Raw genomic sequence first — 16,578 nt, 5'->3', positions numbered from 1 at the left:
CAACTATCTGGTCCGTGTTTTCCAGAGCTTGGCTTGTTGCCGATGATGACGGATGTGTGATTTATTTATTTTTTTTCTGAGCAGCAGTTCTTCAGAGTGCCTTCAAAAGCCTCTGGCTGACTGAATAAAATGTAAAATTAGTTTCTGGGTAACTGGAATAGAGAGCGTGGGCAGATAATCTGACGAGAGATAAAACTTTGTCAAGCATTCCAGACTCAACAAAAGAGGATGTTTTCCGTGCCACCCACAGTCGAGCTCACAATGGTTAGAGCTTAAGCTTGTTTTTCTCCTCAGCTCGAAGCAGCCCCCAATTTGAGTAATAAAATGGGTAATTTCAGCTATTGTGCTACAGAAACTGGTGTTATTCATCACAGCTCTCTGCAGACAGAAGCTCGCAGTTGTTTGGAGGAGAATGGAGGAACAAGCAGGTGGTTGATTGTTGAACATCGATCTTTGTGATTATGATTTTTAACTTATTTATTTGAGGTGATGCAGCAAAGGTGTCCCCTTTCCTTCAGTCTTTCCTGCATTAAAACGAGTCTGTGCATGTGTGCGTGTCCGTTAGAGGATCTAACACAGCCTGTGACTGAATAATACTGTGAGCTTTCTCCATCTGTGTCCATGACTTAAAGTCGGCAGACAGTGCTAACATCTGTCAGAATTCAGTCACTGAACAAACAGACATGAAGTTGAAGCTAATTTTCTCATTTCACCAAATTTAGTTTCTAACTTTGTTAGTTTCTTAACAATTATTATTATTTTTTTTTTTAATTGATGGTATTTGTTTGGCTGTTGTCTTCAGTGTAGGATGGCATTTGCATTCCTGGGGGTGTTTGGCACCATCACAGTTATTCTCATTTCTGACTTAGAGCGATAAATGAAGCGTAGTGATTAGATGTTGAGAGTTCTGACGACCCCGTAGATGAAAGTTTTGTGTCTTAGGCTCGAACGGAAAAACGAAAACATGCCTGTGTCTGAGATAAGATGAGCAAGAGGAATAAATGAGTTTTCTTGGAAAGCAGCAATGGATAAGCATTGTGACCTCGTCTGTCCACACACACATTGCACACACACACACTACAGCATGACACCTGAGCTATCAACCACCACAGAGGGCACCTCAGTTCATGTGTGTTTTAGATCCACTCAGTCTCAAAAAAATCCTAAACCCTGACTGGGATTACACCAGATCATCATTTCAGTCACACAGTGTTCAAATCCAAAACTTTTTCTGCAGTGAAGCTGATGGAACCAGAAACAGTTTCTGTTCACCGTTCATGAATTACCTAAAAGCCTCTGTGAAAACTTCACATCTGCTCTAACGTAACCGTGCAAATAAAAGGCAGACTGATTTTCAGCTATCCAGTGACTCAGTTTACATCGTGACTGTCACAGCTGGCAACAAATTGTGTATATTTGTGCGTCTCCACAGAAGACGTTGTCACATGTTGAATAGTTTTACTGAAGCTCTTCAGAGTTAAAAGTTTACATCTCGTCTCTCTTTCTCTCTCGTGCTCTCTCAGGAGAGATATTTCCAGTGTAAAGAGCTTCTTACCTGGTTCAGCTTTGCCCAAAGCCGCCTTTATTCTCCTCTCTGCTACCTTTAGTATCATTTCAAAGTCCATGACTGACACACACCTGTGAGCTCCAGCTCGGCGAACACCTTAGAAAACAGACTTTTTACAGTATCCCCTCAGTGTGTGTCCTCAGACATGGACACACACACACACACACACACACACACACACACACTGTGGGACAGATAGGGCGATTATATCATGGCGGGCTGTCACAGAGTGAAAGGTGAACACAGACATGTGAAGATTAAAAGTCAGCTCAAGTGTGTGTGAGTGAGAGGCAGAACAAAGGAGGAGGAGAGAGGCTGAGAGCGGAGAAAGAGAGAGCAGGTGTGAAGGAAGAGAAGTGAGGAGCTGCTCAGGTTTCCCACCAATCAGCCCCACTTGTTTAGCAGTTGAATCTGAAAGTTGCATTCTGAAACAGTGAATGTGTATTTTGTGTTTCCGCCTTCGCCAATGAAACACTTTTTTATGCAGCGGCGCCGGAGAGAGGGGCTGAGTTGTTGTTAAGTGTTCCTCCGCTTCTTATCATTCAGTCGGTGAAAACCCTCCTCGGTGGAGTCTTTGATGCCCTCCTGCTTTTTCAGTGCACTTGGAAAAATAACACTCAGCACCGACTCTCTTGACAGAAACCTGGAGCGAGGGCCAAACGCACCCGTGCCTCCCCAGACACACACACGGACACATTTTCCATCCTCTACTCTTTTGCTCATTGCGTCAGTTTGATAGAATTTCAGCAGCTCCGACCTCTCAGGCAGTCAGTCTTCAACAGCAGATAGTTTAACTTCATGTTAAATATAAAAAAAAATAAAATAAAAAAAATGTTGCATCATTTCTTTCACTTTTGTCTGCAAAGTTCATTTAAGTTTTGTGTGTTTTCGCCAACATCGTAGTTTGTGCGGTTATACGAAGCGACATGTGACGGAACTGGATGTGTCGAGGGTGTGATGAGTTGACAGTTTGTGTGTGTGCGTGTGTGAAGAATGACGTACGTGATGAGTTCAGGGAAAAGCAGATCAGAGCAGCAAAGTCATAAAGTCTTTCTGCAGACTCAGTATGTTTGGACGGCGAGGCCATGAGCTAATTCACACTCACACACACACACACACACACATCTATCCACAGTAAAGGAGTATATTAAAGTACTGCACCAAAATCCTCCATGTGACCTTAGAGGACACACGTCACTGTGACTCTCACTGTTCTGTCAACTCATCATCTTTAGATGCCCTCACAGCGCACAACAGACACGCACTTCGTTGCAAGCTTCAGGAGAAATATGAAATATTCTACACAACTATTTCCACAGGTATGATTTTTGAGAACATGGCTCTTAAGTGTTGAGGGTTGAAACTGAAATGGAATAGAGACACCGTGTATTGAAATAAGTGTCTGTGTGTGTGAGGGGGCGGGCGGCGTTCATTTAGAGACAGATCTGAGTTGGCACCAACCCCAGTGTTTAAATAAAATATAAAGTACGATGGCTTAATGGCAACTCTCCAGAGGAGGTGAGTGGCTGTGCGTGGGTGCACATACCTGTGTGTGCTATAAAAGGTGAAAGTCTCTATCTGGGTCACGCCACACGGGACACAAGCCATTGAGTAACATTGTGCCTTGTTCCTTTTTTAAAAATGAATGATACGGATTCCCATTTACTCTGGAAGTCCGTTCACACAGGAAGGAGCTGCCCGACGTTGGGGCCTGACCTGATGCATGTTGTGAAAATCACTTCCTGAGTGTTCTTCTGAACGACCGGTGGAGCTTCAGGCTTTGAATCGAGTTATTTTGGACAAAAAGAAACCGAAACTTGAGCTTTGTTCTCAGTCAATCATCATACAAACCGATGCACATTCCCCTCGGACGTCGCTAAATGACCAACAAGTGCTGACTCAGCGAAACTCTCCAGCCATCTCTCCATATTTCACAGAGCAACACGAGCAAGTGTCTGTGTTTTAGGGAGGAAGTGACAGATAAATGGCGCTGGCTGCTATGAATCTGCTGGATGCGTGTTGGGACTAAACTTTCTCTCAAACATTGTGTTCAGTGTGTGCTGCTGTTACTGAGGAGCTCATCAAAATATAACAACATATCTGAGCTCAGATCATTCTGAGATACTTTTTTATTTCATGTCAACTGAGGCAGCTCCGCCTGCTGAGGAAGACCATAGCTCTCAGCTGAAACACCAGAAAACAAAGTCTAAGTTTGAGTTCAGGTTGTTTTATGAAGAGCTTTCACCTAATATGAGAGTTCCTGCTCAATCCAAATGAGCAAAGAGAGACAGCAGAAACAGCAAAGCCCAGAGGACACACAACCGGTCGTGTGAACCTTAGGAACAGGTAGTGAAATGTCGCAGTTGGAACAGCGGCTCATTCGTCAGTGATTTTATTTGGTTTGTTTAATCTTTACTCTTTCTGGTGCTGTGTTTTCCAGCAGATTACCTGTTGATGACACGAAGGAAACATTTGTCGATAAGACACGAATTTATTCCCGAGGAAAGACCCGCCAGCCTTTTCGAAACAGTTTATATGTTGGCTCGCTCTTTGTCACTGAAGTCTGAGAAAATATCCCTGATCAGGAAAATACAATGTGATGCTCTCCAAGAGAGACGTAATAACCAGCATGACTTCGGCACAGAAGTGACCTCTGCACAGAATAAAGCTAATAAAATATGTGAAACATTTGATCGGAAAGGGGACGGCAGATTGACGTGAATGTTATAAATGTGCTGTCGATGCTGTCCTTAAAACGCAGGAGCTCCGAACCGGCAGCTTTGTAAACAGCAGGGATAGAAAGTGATTGTTTAGCATTCAGGGACAAAGAGTAGATACAGCATTAATGTCTCTGACCTCGTCACGCTGTCAGAATATCCACTTTTCCTCTCAGTGCCGAATGTTTACTCCACCACTTATGTGTGTTGACGCTCTGTGTGTGCTGTTTACTGTGGACCTGTTGTGCTTGTTGTGCATCATTTGCAGTTTGTGAGCTGAGCTGAACTTTGTTGAGTGAAAAATGATGCTGATTCTGACTGCAGGAGCTGTCCTGGTTCAAATGGCATCGATGTGAAAAGCTCAACTTTTCAGTTGCGTCGTTGAATAATGATGTTTTTCTGAATGAGTGCACACTTACATCTCCGAAAGGTTTCATCTGACAGCAAACTTTTGCTGTCTCAGTTTGTTAAAGTTTGCACAAACTCCATGTCAGATTAAAAGCTAAGTCATTTTTTTTTTTTTTTCCGAAATGTCAAGCTAATTAAATGTCAAATAGTAACGAGTAATAACCATCACAATGCAACCGAGCTCCGAGTGATTAAACACCAAAAAGATTTTCAATTAAAAAGCCAAAAACTGAGTTGGCAACTTGTGATGGAGCAAAATTTTGAATGATTTATGGACTATGGATTTGTCGCCTGCTTTCGCCGTCTCGTGCAGATGAATGTGGAGGATATGAAGGCCAACTCTGATGTTAATATTCCGACAGCGTCAACAACACCCACTTCCTGTTACAGCGCCAGTGTCAGCCCCCTGGCCTGCCCTCGCCCACAACAGCAAACTGTTCAGTCCGCTCAACACTCTGAGCAAATCTGAACATGTCCTGTGCCGTTCGGAGAGCACGATGGAAAGAATGAAATGACCTGTTGGAGAGTGGAAATGACGAATTCCCTGCACTCAGGAGGCCGGGGCCTGGCGACAGAAGGGTCACAGTGTCAGTCCGAAGCGCTGAGCTTGGTGTTCACTCCTCCCTCCACGGTGGAAGTCTAAATAAGGCCATGTGCTGTTTAATCATGCAGGTTAGTGGAGCCTGAACGGGTCTGCATGCTGCATTAGACTTGGTTTTCTGCAGCATCTCTGTCACGCACGCTTTTTTTCCACGCGCACTGTCAGTGTAGTCTACCTGTGCTAATAAGTTATCACCCCTCCCTCCTCTCCTTCTGCCCCCCCCCCCCCCCCGGAGTGCACTCACTTGCTGCACAGCTGCGTTTGCAGAGAAACACCAGCAAGCAGTGGAGCAGTGCAGTCTCAGGACGCGCACACACACACACATGCGCGCGTTCACAAGCTGAGACACGCAATAAAGTCTTTCTCCATCACCTCGCACGCACGCACGCACGCACACGCAGAGACAGGAGACACACACATACAACAAACTCACCAGTTGGGTTCTTGTTTTTCTTGAGGCTCCTGCCACAAAGACACTGCAGCATATGCGATCCTTTGCTGAAAATGTTGTTCCAAATAAACCGCATGGATTTGGCCGAGACGGAGGAGGAGGAGGAGGAGGAGGAGGAGGAGGAGGAGGAGGAAGAGGAGGTGGGGGACGAGAGGCGCTCCGGATGCGGCAGCCTAAAATTCACCCACCGCATGGGGGCTGATCCGCCCCCCTGTTTGCATGCCAGCAGAGCCGGCCAGCTGTTGGGCTCAGTTCGGCGGTGCTTGCCCCCCCCGATCTGCACCATAGACAGGAATAGGAGCAGGAAGCCCGGCTCGTCGCCCGGTTCCTCCGCGAGCCCGGAGACCAGCAGCCGCACGTACTCCGCCTCGACGTCGTCCCCGTGCGGCAGGAAAAGAGCGACCGCAGCGGTGTCCGCCTCCGGCTGCCCCCGCGGCCGGAGGTCCTCAGCGGCGGCGGAGGGGGGGTCGCTGCTGCTGCTGCTGCTGCTGCTGCTGCTGCTGCTGCTGCCGCTGCCGCCGGGCCGCCGCGGCGCGGAAACCCCGCGTGCGCTCCTCTTCAGGTGTCGTCGTCTGCCGCGCGGCGCGGGGAGAGGAGCGGCAGCGGCGGACAGGCATGCGGCGGCGCTAGCGTGAAGTCGGCGGTACGCGGCAGCTGTCGGCTTCTGCACAAAAAACCATTGCATATTAGTGGGGATGGCAGGGGGGGTCGGTGTGTCCGTCCGTCCGGGGGGGGGGGGGAGGAGGAGGAGGAGTGCGGATACCCGGTGTCCGTCAGCAGGTCGGTGGCATCCCTGTACCCACACAGCAGGCAAGTACTGCAGCAGGGGGGCTCCTTTCCAAACACACACACACACACACACACACACACACACAGGCTGGATGCTGAATCCTCCTCCAGCCGGACCGGGCAGGTGAATCACTGCAGGGGATCTCTGCTCCGTCCCGCTCCGTCCAAAAGTCCTGATGAATATTTCATCCGCGTTTCGGCCTCCACTTCTCAATAACCCGTAAGCTCCAGTGCGCCAGGATCCTGTCTGTCTGCCTGCCTGTCTGTCTGTCGGTCGGTCTGTCTTCCCTCCCTCCCTTCCTCCTCTTCCTCACCTTGCTGATGAGGAGAAGCAGCAGGACCGGCGCTCCGCAGGACAAAGACCTGGTCCGGCTCCTGGTCCTCTTTGCGCCGACGCCGCCGCCGCCGCCGCTGCTGCTGCTGCTGCTGCTGCTGCTGGAGACGACCGACGGCCGGTGGGGTGCGAGGAGGTGCGCTGACTATCTATACCGGAGCGGCGGCGAAGTCCGAGCAGCGAGAGAAAGAGCACTTTCCGCTCCGCCCCTTCAAAATAAAACACGTGAACGCTCATTGAAGTTTTGCGCACGCTTGTGAGCAGATTCCGCCTGATGCCTCCCTCACTGCAGCCTTTAGGATTAATAGAGGTCTTTATTCTGCGTGTCACTAACAGCCCGAGGAGAGAAATCCACTATAAAGGACCAGAATATAGAGCAAACTTTCAAAAAGCTGCTCATACGTATATCGGAGTGATCAATGGCAGCCATGGCATCCAGGGCACTTCCACCTTCCCTCAAATCAGGTCTTTGTTTATTTCCAAACTATCTCTCCACCATCTTAGAGCTGCAGCCTCCTTTCCTTCTTGGAAATGTAATGTGCCTTGAGTTCAGCTTTTATTCTGAAGAAAAAGCAGGGTCCGGTTTTACCGTGCAGCTTGATGCAGCCCATCCAGTCAGCAGCTGTTTGGGGTTACGTAGACATGTGGTTCCCACTCCGTCAGGATGTGGACTGACTGGATATGAACCATAAACGGCAGGAGAGATGGCGTCACTGATATGCTGATTACGGCCACTGGACCATCACACAGCTGCGGTGTCATGTTGTTGGTTCATGCTGCTGGAAAATCCTGTTTGATGCCTGTCCCATCGTCTTCGGTGCACACACACACACACACACACACACCTGTTGCATGGGCTGCATGTGTGGTCAAAGGGAAAGAGTTTTGTTTTTTTCTCTGTATCCTAAAAAATAAAATAAAATCCAGTGTGGGCTGTGTAGGATGAAGATCAGGATAAAGAGGTGGACTCAGATTCAAACTGTCTCTTTCTGCTTGACAGTGAAAATGCTGCAGTGGATTCAGGCCGGAGCTCAATCCAGAACAGCTGCTCAAAGTCACACAACACACAACACACACAACCTTATCAGTGTGCAGCTTAATGAGCCTATCGACAGGCATGTCAGCTCTGTGGCCCACAACAACAGTGTCGCTGTCATTCTCCACCAAACAAAACTACAGAGCTAAATCTTTAAAGTCGCATTACGCAGAGAGAAATACTTCAGTGTTCTGCATGAGACAGAAAAAAAAATTTATTACACACAGCAAGAGCATCATTACACCTAGAAAGGCTTGACATCCATTCCCGAAGTGAGGCCAGTGGTTAATTTCCCTTTGAATCAGTGTGTTTGCAAACCCAAAGCAAAAACAGGATTACTTTAAAGAAAAGTCTTTAATGTACAAAGTGCCTTTGATGCTTTCAAGATGATAAAATGCTCTTTCTGAACTGTCACAAATGAAGGTGGAAGCTCAGGAACTCGAAGCAGCTGTTCACTGAACAGAAATGTCTTATTTCAGAGCAGTGTTGTTATTTTTAATGACCTGTATTATTGTTTCCGTTATTATGGTGTGCTGTCAAAAAGCACAAGCAACCAACCGTTTTATGAGATTTTAAGCTGAAAATACAGACTCTTGAATGTTTTTCTCAAAATTGTCAGGCTTACACTCAAATAAAGTGAAATCCTGCAGTGGCACAAATCGACAGTTACAGACAAACGCTGAACTTCCAGGAACAAATCTCACTCTTATGCATTGCAGTGTTGGCAAATCACTCCAGAATAATGACCCTCACAAATAGCCATATCTCCAGCACAACTTGATTGTGACATTTGGATTCCAACAAAGACCACACACACAAAAGAAAAACACCCACACATAGTCATTACTGCAGCGTGACTGACGGCTAGCTCTTTATTTATTTATTTTTTTCACAGTCCATTCACGACATGTACTGTTTTGAAGAGCTCAAGGCCGCAGAATGGAATTGCTGTCATCAAGGGGCAAAATATCATCTGTGAGCACAGAGAGCTGCTTCAGCTCAGTGAACAAACAGCCGCAGCTGCATGTAGCCGAGTATATGTGCGTAGTGTGTGCGTTTTATCAGCCTGAGTAAATCGTGTCGTTGGAAAAAGAAGGAGTGGAAATGGACCAGAAGAATATGATTTTTAATTCCTGCACTGAGTGATCATTTCAACCTAAAAGAGTCCAAAGCTTCTCCGCTTCTCCACTTATGTCCACCTGGTTGCGGTTTTTCAGCTGCAACACTCAGAGCCTGTTAAAACACAGAGTTTGACCTCTGCTCCTTTTGAAATGAAACCTGAGATTAAGTTTCTCCTGGGCTCTGCACTGCAGCGGGACCCCAATGGAAACTAAAAATGACTCAGAGGTGAGAGCCTTGCTGATGTCTTAACTGTGCTCTACATTCACACCGTCATCACCCAGCAGTAAAAAAGTACAATGCCATCATTTTTAGATGGTGCTGAATTCAAATGGCTGTGATGTTTTTTTTAGACGGTCCAAAGAAAGATGAGGCAGATGAGGCAGTACACCTTAATTGAAGGAGAACTGCCTCTTAGGCTCAATATGAAACTTTTTAAAAGCTGTCTTTGGGTTTAATCAATGCTGTGTTAAATCATTGTGATTTATGTGAGATGCAAAGGAGACTTCCATTGACTGTTGGACAGCACATGCTCCTGAGTGGCAGATTTGTAGACTGAGTGCTTGTACCGCTGTGTAGCAGACACCAGGCTGTTGAGAAGTGGGTTAGCATTAAGCTGGCTGATGGATCGATCTGTTGGCTGAAGTGCCAAGAGTAAAGCGCAACATGGTTTGCAACCAGGGAATATCATGTAACCTCCTGCAAAGCCACAGAGTAGACTGCAGGAGAAATGCTGCTGGAGAGCTTTGGAACCAAAAGTGCAAATGACCGTAAATGAGTCACATTCAGTCCATTATGATATGAAAACTTTTTGTAGTTTACAAAAACCAGAAAAAGAACTAATTTCTTTGAGACACATCAACCCAAGAAAAACTGAAATATTTTCAGTCTTGATTGTGATTGATCTCTCTTTCCTCTCTGGCTGTTGCAGGATATTAAGTGAAAGCTTTGACTCAGCATGTTTACCTCATCTTAACAGCAGAAAAGCTGCCACTGACGATCAATCAAAGTCCAGTGTCAATAGAATGAGAAGTTAATTTTTAGATCATTTCCAACAGTCCACAGTTTTTAAATTACCACGATAACCAGTCTAATGCTGAGCCTTAAATCATGCAAACTAAACAGAACTATTGTTGAAACCCTGAAGCCAGAAAATAATTAGTGGAATTTAAAAGAGCATCCAAACTGATGCAGCACATCCAAACAGTCAAGCATGTGGTAGTACTCCACCTGCAGGCCATCAGTGATAACCACAAATAGTTGTGCCACAAGAATCAACAAATGCAAATTCTTTTTTCAAAATGTGGTATTAATATTTAATGGTTTTAGTTGATGGGACAGTGAATATCTGAAACTGAAATTCAAATATTCCTGTTTCTTATTCTGGGACACATAAGCAAGTCATACATATAATAATAATAATAATAATAATAATAATAATAATAATAATAATAATAATAATAATAATGCATTTAAAACTGATGTCTTCTTACTTTATATGGGTCAAAGGACCCAGCAAGTGAGATGAGCACATCTAAATACTGAGACGGGTCCTCCCTCTTTTATAAGCTAAATACTTTTTTGTTGAATGATTATAAATTAAATCCACCTAAAAGGATAATTGTCTACAGCATTTAACAGACTAGAAGGCAAATTCAACATCTTTTATTCCCCCAAAACACGAAATGTTCTGGATTTGTAGTTACACCGCTGACCGGAGGTCGGCAACAGCTGGCTGGTGTGCTGGAAATGCGCAGCCGAAGAAGAAAAGGAAAAAAACAGAAGAAGAAGAAGAAGTAGTCCTCCACAGTCGGTGCAGCTCGATCCGGATCTTCTTTGTTGCCGTGAAAATAAATCCAGTCGGGTGAGTCAGGCGCCTGCTGTTTTGTGTCCAAGTGGAGTTTGTTGTGTGTGTTTTTGTAGAGATGTCGTGAATAAATGTTGTCACTGTGTGTCTCTTTTTCTCAGTCGGCTTCGCGTCATGGAGCGATGTTTTAGGTACGAAGCGCTTCGGGTCGCTGCTAGCTTCTCCATTTACCTCGATCCGCTTCAGGTCCTTCAGCTCAGACCTGGTCTCTGGCTGAAGGAGCCCCGGTTCTAAAATCTGACTCTTTCAAAGGAGTCCCGGATCAGACAGTCCAGTTTTTTAAAGCTCTGATAGGTTTTAGCTAGCTTCATTAGCTTAATTAGCTCTGAGTCCAACATAAACAACTTTAATGATTTGGTTTTATTCTAATCATAACAACAAATAAAAAAAAATTTGCCTCCAGTCTATATTGCTATAGCTTTCATTGCTTTATGAAATCACAGGAATGAATATTACCTCTGTGTTCATAATGTTTATCTAATTGGCGTATTTGGCTTTGCAAAGACACTTAACATTCTTAATTATTTAAGAAGAAAACTCGAATTTGACTAAAATATTAAAGAGCTTTGCTGTCATAGATCACTTGTGCTGCTTTAACTGCATGATGTGCTTTATTGCCACAAGCCGGTCTAAACCTGGACCAGGATTTCACCTGTTGGTTCCAGGTTAAGAACAAGAGCATTCTTGCATGTAATTCTTGAGTTTTTATATGTTCATCTGACTGTTACTGATGAATTAAGTTTTGGCAGCTCATCAAAATGTTTTTGTCTGAAAGGAAGATTTAAAACACATTTCACACTGACAAGAGAGTCCTTTCCTGTACAGTTTATTCACAGCTACCTCTCATCTTGTCCCGTCTGAAGTGTCAGCAGGGATGATTCTGCTCCTTGCACGCCACCTCCATCGACATCAAATCTTCCTCAAGTCCAGCCTTCTCCTCGTCGTCCCCCTCCTATTCCTCCCCTGTCTCCCCCGTCACCCCTGACTCCCCCGCCCCGAAAAGGAAGGCAGAGTTTTGCCGTAGCCATGGTGGACGTCAGTAAGTGGCCTCTGTTTGCTCTGCTGAGCGCTGAGGAACTGGCCATGCTCCGACAGGCCTGCGTCTTTGGAACGTCTGCTAATGAAGCCATCTACATCACACATGGAAATGAGGTGAAAAGTTTGTCATCAGCATGTTTTGTCTCATTAAGTTGTCGTCTGTCCGCATGAAGATATTCTTCTTTATTTAAAAACTGCTAAATAAACCCGATTTGCTTGTGTGTTTGTGTTGTGCGTTGTGGTGATTACTGTGGTGCTCAATGTTCGAACACTTTTCATCTTTGCTGCCGTCTCCTCCTTTATTTAAAGAGGTCTGTGTGTTGTTGTGATTATTTCTCAGGTATTTGTGATCGGAGTGAACTGCAGTGGCTGCCTTGGTACAGGGGACAGCCTCAGCACCATCGTACCAAAGAAACTCGACTTCCTAAGAGGAAAGAAGGTCATCAGCCTCAGCTATGGCAGCGGACCTCACGTCCTATTGGCTACTGAGGGTACGTTAATTCTCATGCTAGCTCTATAAATGCATTAAGTTGAATACATTTCTCCATTGTAGTCAAAAGCCATTAAATGCAGCTTGTAAGAGACGCTGAGCATGAAAATGGAAGCTGAGTTTATGTATTCATCAGAGGCTGTTGAAGTAAGTGGGATTAGCGATTGTCAAAAAACATCCAAATGAACAATTCCTCCTCTGATCTCAACTGGCTGGTTTATCTTTGTGTTGTTTCATGGCAGACGGGCAGATGTTTGCTTGGGGGCACAATGGCTACAGTCAGTTAGGGAATGGCTCGACCAACCAGGGGCTGTGCCCGGTGCTGGTCACTGCCAACCTGCAGAACAAGAAGGTGAAAGAGGTGGCGTGTGGCTCACATCACTCCATGGCTCTCACTCAGGATGGAGAGGTCAGGGCCATTTACATCACTCTGTCGTTTCATTGTTGTTTTACTGATTTCACTCATTTGAGCTTTGACTGTCTCATTTACATGCCCAGACTAATCCTCCATGAGGAATTAATGATTTGGAAGGAGAAAGGCTCTGATAACAACATATCACAGCAGGTGTTGCTGTCAGTCAACACTTTAATGTCTTGACAATTTGTATGAAATATTAAACTCTCTCAATATTGATTTATCCTAAAATGGGAACAGCATAGAATACATATACCAGTTTGTTTCCTGTTTAGTTTTTGACGGTCACTTGAAAGCTTTACCGTTGCCGCCTCCTGTCCATATAGTGTCAGACTAAGCAGCTTATTTGTAACCCTCAGGCATTAAGGCTAATTAAAGTGTGTGTCTATGTGTTGGGGCAGCGGGCAGGGAAGGCTTACTTACTCGAGCACATTTCACAGTGTTGCATGAACTGTTCTGATTGTTGTGCTATACACACGCTTGCTTGATCAGGTTTTTGAATGATGATGGTGGTCCAAGATGCGTTTGGTTGAACGTGTGTGTTTTCTTTACTGTGGTACTTTGCGACTTATTTTTCATGATGCTATTACACTTGCCCCTCCAGGTCTTTGCATGGGGTTATAATAACTGTGGCCAGATTGGTTCTGGCTCCACAGCCAACCAGCCCTACCCCAGGAAGGTCACCGGCTGTCTGCAGGGCAAGAACGCAGTAGGCATCACCTGTGGACAGACTTCCTCCATGACTCTGGTTGACAACGGAGAGGTGAAGATGGCGTCACATGAAGCCTTCAAGACCTGTGTGAGAAATCCAAACATCGTATATAGTGAGTTGATTGTGATTTTTCTGATTTCCGTTGATCCAGGTTTATGGCTGGGGCTACAATGGTAATGGACAGTTGGGTGTTGGGAACAATGGAAACCAGCTGACGCCTTGTCGGCTCACTGGACTCCAAGGGATGTGTATTCAACAGGTAATAAAACAACTCATTGCTGACTGGTGTTGTGTGTCTGTCTCTCAGTATGTCTCACTCATTATTTTCTCAAGGTTGCTAACAAGCCCTGCCTGATAGTGTGCTTGGCTGATAAACCATTCTCTGCTCTCCAGATCGTATCGGGCTACAGCCACTGCCTGGCTCTGACAGATGAAGGGCTGCTGTATGCATGGGGAGCAAACACCTACGGTCAGCTGGGAACCGGCAACAAAACCAACCAACTCAGCCCAGTACAAATCATGTCTGACAAAGAGAGGTACAGGAGATGCTTCTCCCATCCTGTTCAAACTCCGCCTTCCTGTTTCCTGCCCTAATTTCCTCCCTCTGCTCTTGGTCTTAAGTAGTTTTCTTTGAACCAAAGGAAATCGTCTCTCCCTTCGTAAACAAAGACCGAATCCTGCCACAGTCAAAACAGTTTTTTGGTCAGTGTTTTAACACTAAGCCATGTCTTATTTAAAAGGATTGTGGAGGTCGCTGCTTGCCATTCAACACATACCTCAGCAGCCAAGACACAAAGTGGGCAGGTATGCATGCAGTTAATCTTGTTTAAAATGGTTGAATGGAGGTACTTCTTGTGATTTATTTCTTTTTTTATTTATTTGGCATGGGTAACAGTTTGAATTATATAGACTGTAAACTGTGATGATTGTTGTTTTTGATGTTTGTGCTGTTGATGACTGTGTGTCCTCCAGGTGTATATGTGGGGTCAGTGTCGCGGTCAGTCCATTGTCCTGCCTCTCCTCACTCATTTCACCAACACTGACGACGTCTTTGCCTGCTTCGCCACACCCTCTGTCATGTGGAGGCTCATGTCAATGGGTGAGAGAGAGAGAGAGGGTGCTCGGACTCTGGAGGATTTTGTTGTGAACACTGTAAAAGGAAATTCGGTTTATTTAAAGAAAGTAATACATGCACACTGTGTTCTGATTTATTCCAGAGCATGATGACTTCCTGACTGTTGCTGAGGCTCTGAGGAAAGAGTTTGACAGTCCAGAAACAGCTGACCTTAAATTCAGTGTTGACGGCAAATGCATTCATGTTCACAAAGCTGTACTGAAGATCAGGTTGGTGTGTGTTCATGAATATGTTGTTATTACTGCATTGCTTTTGCCATGGACAGGTGAATAGACACGACGGCCTGAAATAATAGACGTCCTCACCAGAGGCCAGTGTAAAATTAGGTGCTCTAGACTTCAGAGGAAAAACATTTTTTTCCAGTACATGACCCAGTTCTTGTGCAGAAGGTCCATCGCTTCACAAAAGCAGCACTCTCCTGCTGACAAATAAATGGGCATGTGTGGAAAACCTACCCGGCCCGGAAGAGGTAATTTATCGACATGTAGCTCTTGTATAAAGTATTAAAGTCTTGTGTTGCAAACAGGTGTGAGCATTTCCGATCGATGTTCCGCTCCCAGTGGACGGAGGATCAGCAGGAGGTGATAGAGATCGGCCAGTTCTCTTACCCGGTCTACAGATCCTTCCTGCAGTTTCTCTACACTGACACTGTTGACCTCCCTCCTGAGGATGCCATTGGTTTGCATTCAAAACGTCTTTCAAATATTATGTTTTCTCAGTTGCATCAAATCAGTTGAGAGTTGCGTTTCTGCTGCATCTGTGTGTGTTTGTGTGTTGCCTGCAGGCCTGTTGGACCTGGCCACCTCCTACTGCGAAAACCGTCTGAAACGTTTGTGTCAGCAGATCATCAAGAGAGGAATCACTGTCGAAAATGCCTTCACCCTGCTGTCTGCTGCCATTCGATACGATGCGGAGGTATAATGTCCAGTTTCTGTGCGTATTGTACCCTTTCATCATAGCAGCCAGCAATAATGGGTCATCTTATTGTCTTACTCTTAACGGACCCAGACTCTGAATGTCAGATGTGATTTGAGAACACTACAGTCAACAAGCTGTAGTGTAGACAACAAGTGCCTTTTTTTGCAACTGCTTTATGTTGACCAAAGAATAAGGGGACACCCAGTGTACACACAGTGAACTACACAAACAATATTACACTCAGCTTTATTCTAGAAATGACTCCAACACTGTGCTGCTGCTGCTGCATTGTATCCTCCACAGGGATCGAGTCACTTTGGTCTTTTCCATTCTGTTCTCCACATTACATTATCTAATATTTTGTATGTTCTGATCTATTCTCATTATGTGTCTCTTTCCAGGACCTGGAAGAGTTTTGTTTCAGGTTTTGTGTCAACCATCTGACTCAGGTGACTCAGACTGGTGCGTTCTGGCAGGTGGATGGAGCAATGCTCAAGGAGTTCATCAGCAGAGCGAGCCGCTGTGGAGCCTTCAAGAACTGAGCGGTACTCTGACTTGTTTAAAGTGTAAATTATATTGTGACAGAGTGGATGTGGCTGTAGCAGCAGTATGGATAATTTCAGTTCTGATCACATTCCTGAAAGAAAATCAATGATCCATTTGATTTGCTTATTTCCCGGAGGCACATTGGCGGCATCATTTGTGAGCTACTGGAGTTTTGGCTGCGCTATCCACGGATCTGAAATCAGCACTTTGGCCAATTCCTGTGGAGCCTTTTCTGTCAAACTGGAGTGTATTATTTACATGCTGTATATACTTGAATTTTTGCTTCTTTTTCACAGCCAGTGCAAAAGTGGAAAAGTTAATGTTGACGACCAAAGACTTAAGGCAAATAGAAACTAGCTGAAAGAACAGTGTGACAGGAAATGCTGGTTTTCTTTTCGGAGCTTAGATGACTGACTTACACTGGCCAGGGCAAAA

At 45.3% G+C, this 16,578-nt stretch overlaps 2 protein-coding genes across 4 annotated transcripts in view; one reads left to right on the top strand and one right to left on the bottom strand.

The window, feature by feature from the left end:
* LOC115052575 (fibroblast growth factor 14-like) overlaps window positions 1-6,052 on the bottom strand; it is a 31,355-nt gene extending 25,303 nt beyond the window's left edge. Inside the window, exon 1 of the mRNA XM_029516761.1 lies at window positions 5,727-6,052. Coding sequence (XP_029372621.1) covers window positions 5,727-6,030 — 304 coding nt within the window. The 5' untranslated portion in view covers window positions 6,031-6,052. The remainder of the gene's footprint in view (window positions 1-5,726) is intronic.
* A 4,760-nt stretch (window positions 6,053-10,812) lies between these two features.
* On the top strand, window positions 10,813-16,160 carry rcbtb1 (regulator of chromosome condensation (RCC1) and BTB (POZ) domain containing protein 1). 3 transcript variants are annotated; one of them, XM_029522873.1, is made up of 14 exons: window positions 10,834-10,886; window positions 10,991-11,020; window positions 11,753-12,041; window positions 12,268-12,418; window positions 12,660-12,826; window positions 13,437-13,595; window positions 13,696-13,803; window positions 13,938-14,080; window positions 14,285-14,348; window positions 14,517-14,643; window positions 14,762-14,888; window positions 15,206-15,357; window positions 15,464-15,594; window positions 15,999-16,160. In XM_029522873.1, the coding sequence occupies exons 2-14, from the start codon at window positions 11,004-11,006 to the stop codon at window positions 16,137-16,139; spliced, it is 1,776 nt and encodes a 591-aa protein (XP_029378733.1). In that variant the 5' UTR covers window positions 10,834-10,886; window positions 10,991-11,003; the 3' UTR covers window positions 16,140-16,160. The 3 variants fall into 3 exon arrangements, with proteins under 3 accessions (XP_029378741.1, XP_029378749.1, XP_029378733.1); XM_029522881.1 differs by lacking the exon at window positions 10,991-11,020 and having other exon boundaries at window positions 10,813-10,886; XM_029522889.1 differs by lacking the exon at window positions 10,991-11,020 and having other exon boundaries at window positions 10,813-10,886; window positions 11,715-12,041.
* The last annotated feature ends 418 nt before the right edge of the window (window positions 16,161-16,578 follow it).

Source organism: Echeneis naucrates, chromosome 2 (assembly GCF_900963305.1).
Source record: "Echeneis naucrates chromosome 2, fEcheNa1.1, whole genome shotgun sequence".
Classification (NCBI taxonomy): domain Eukaryota; kingdom Metazoa; phylum Chordata; class Actinopteri; order Carangiformes; family Echeneidae; genus Echeneis; species Echeneis naucrates.
This window is presented reverse-complemented; position numbering and strand designations above follow the sequence as displayed.

What these genes read in the sequence shown, in the direction of transcription:
- rcbtb1 (XM_029522873.1), top strand. An exon ending in CCCTCCTGAGGATGCCATTG is followed by an intron (nt 15,358 to 15,463) that starts GTTTGCATTCAA and finishes TGTTGCCTGCAG; the next exon opens with GCCTGTTGGACCTGGCCACC. An exon ending in CCATTCGATACGATGCGGAG is followed by an intron (nt 15,595 to 15,998) that starts GTATAATGTCCA and finishes GTCTCTTTCCAG; the next exon opens with GACCTGGAAGAGTTTTGTTT.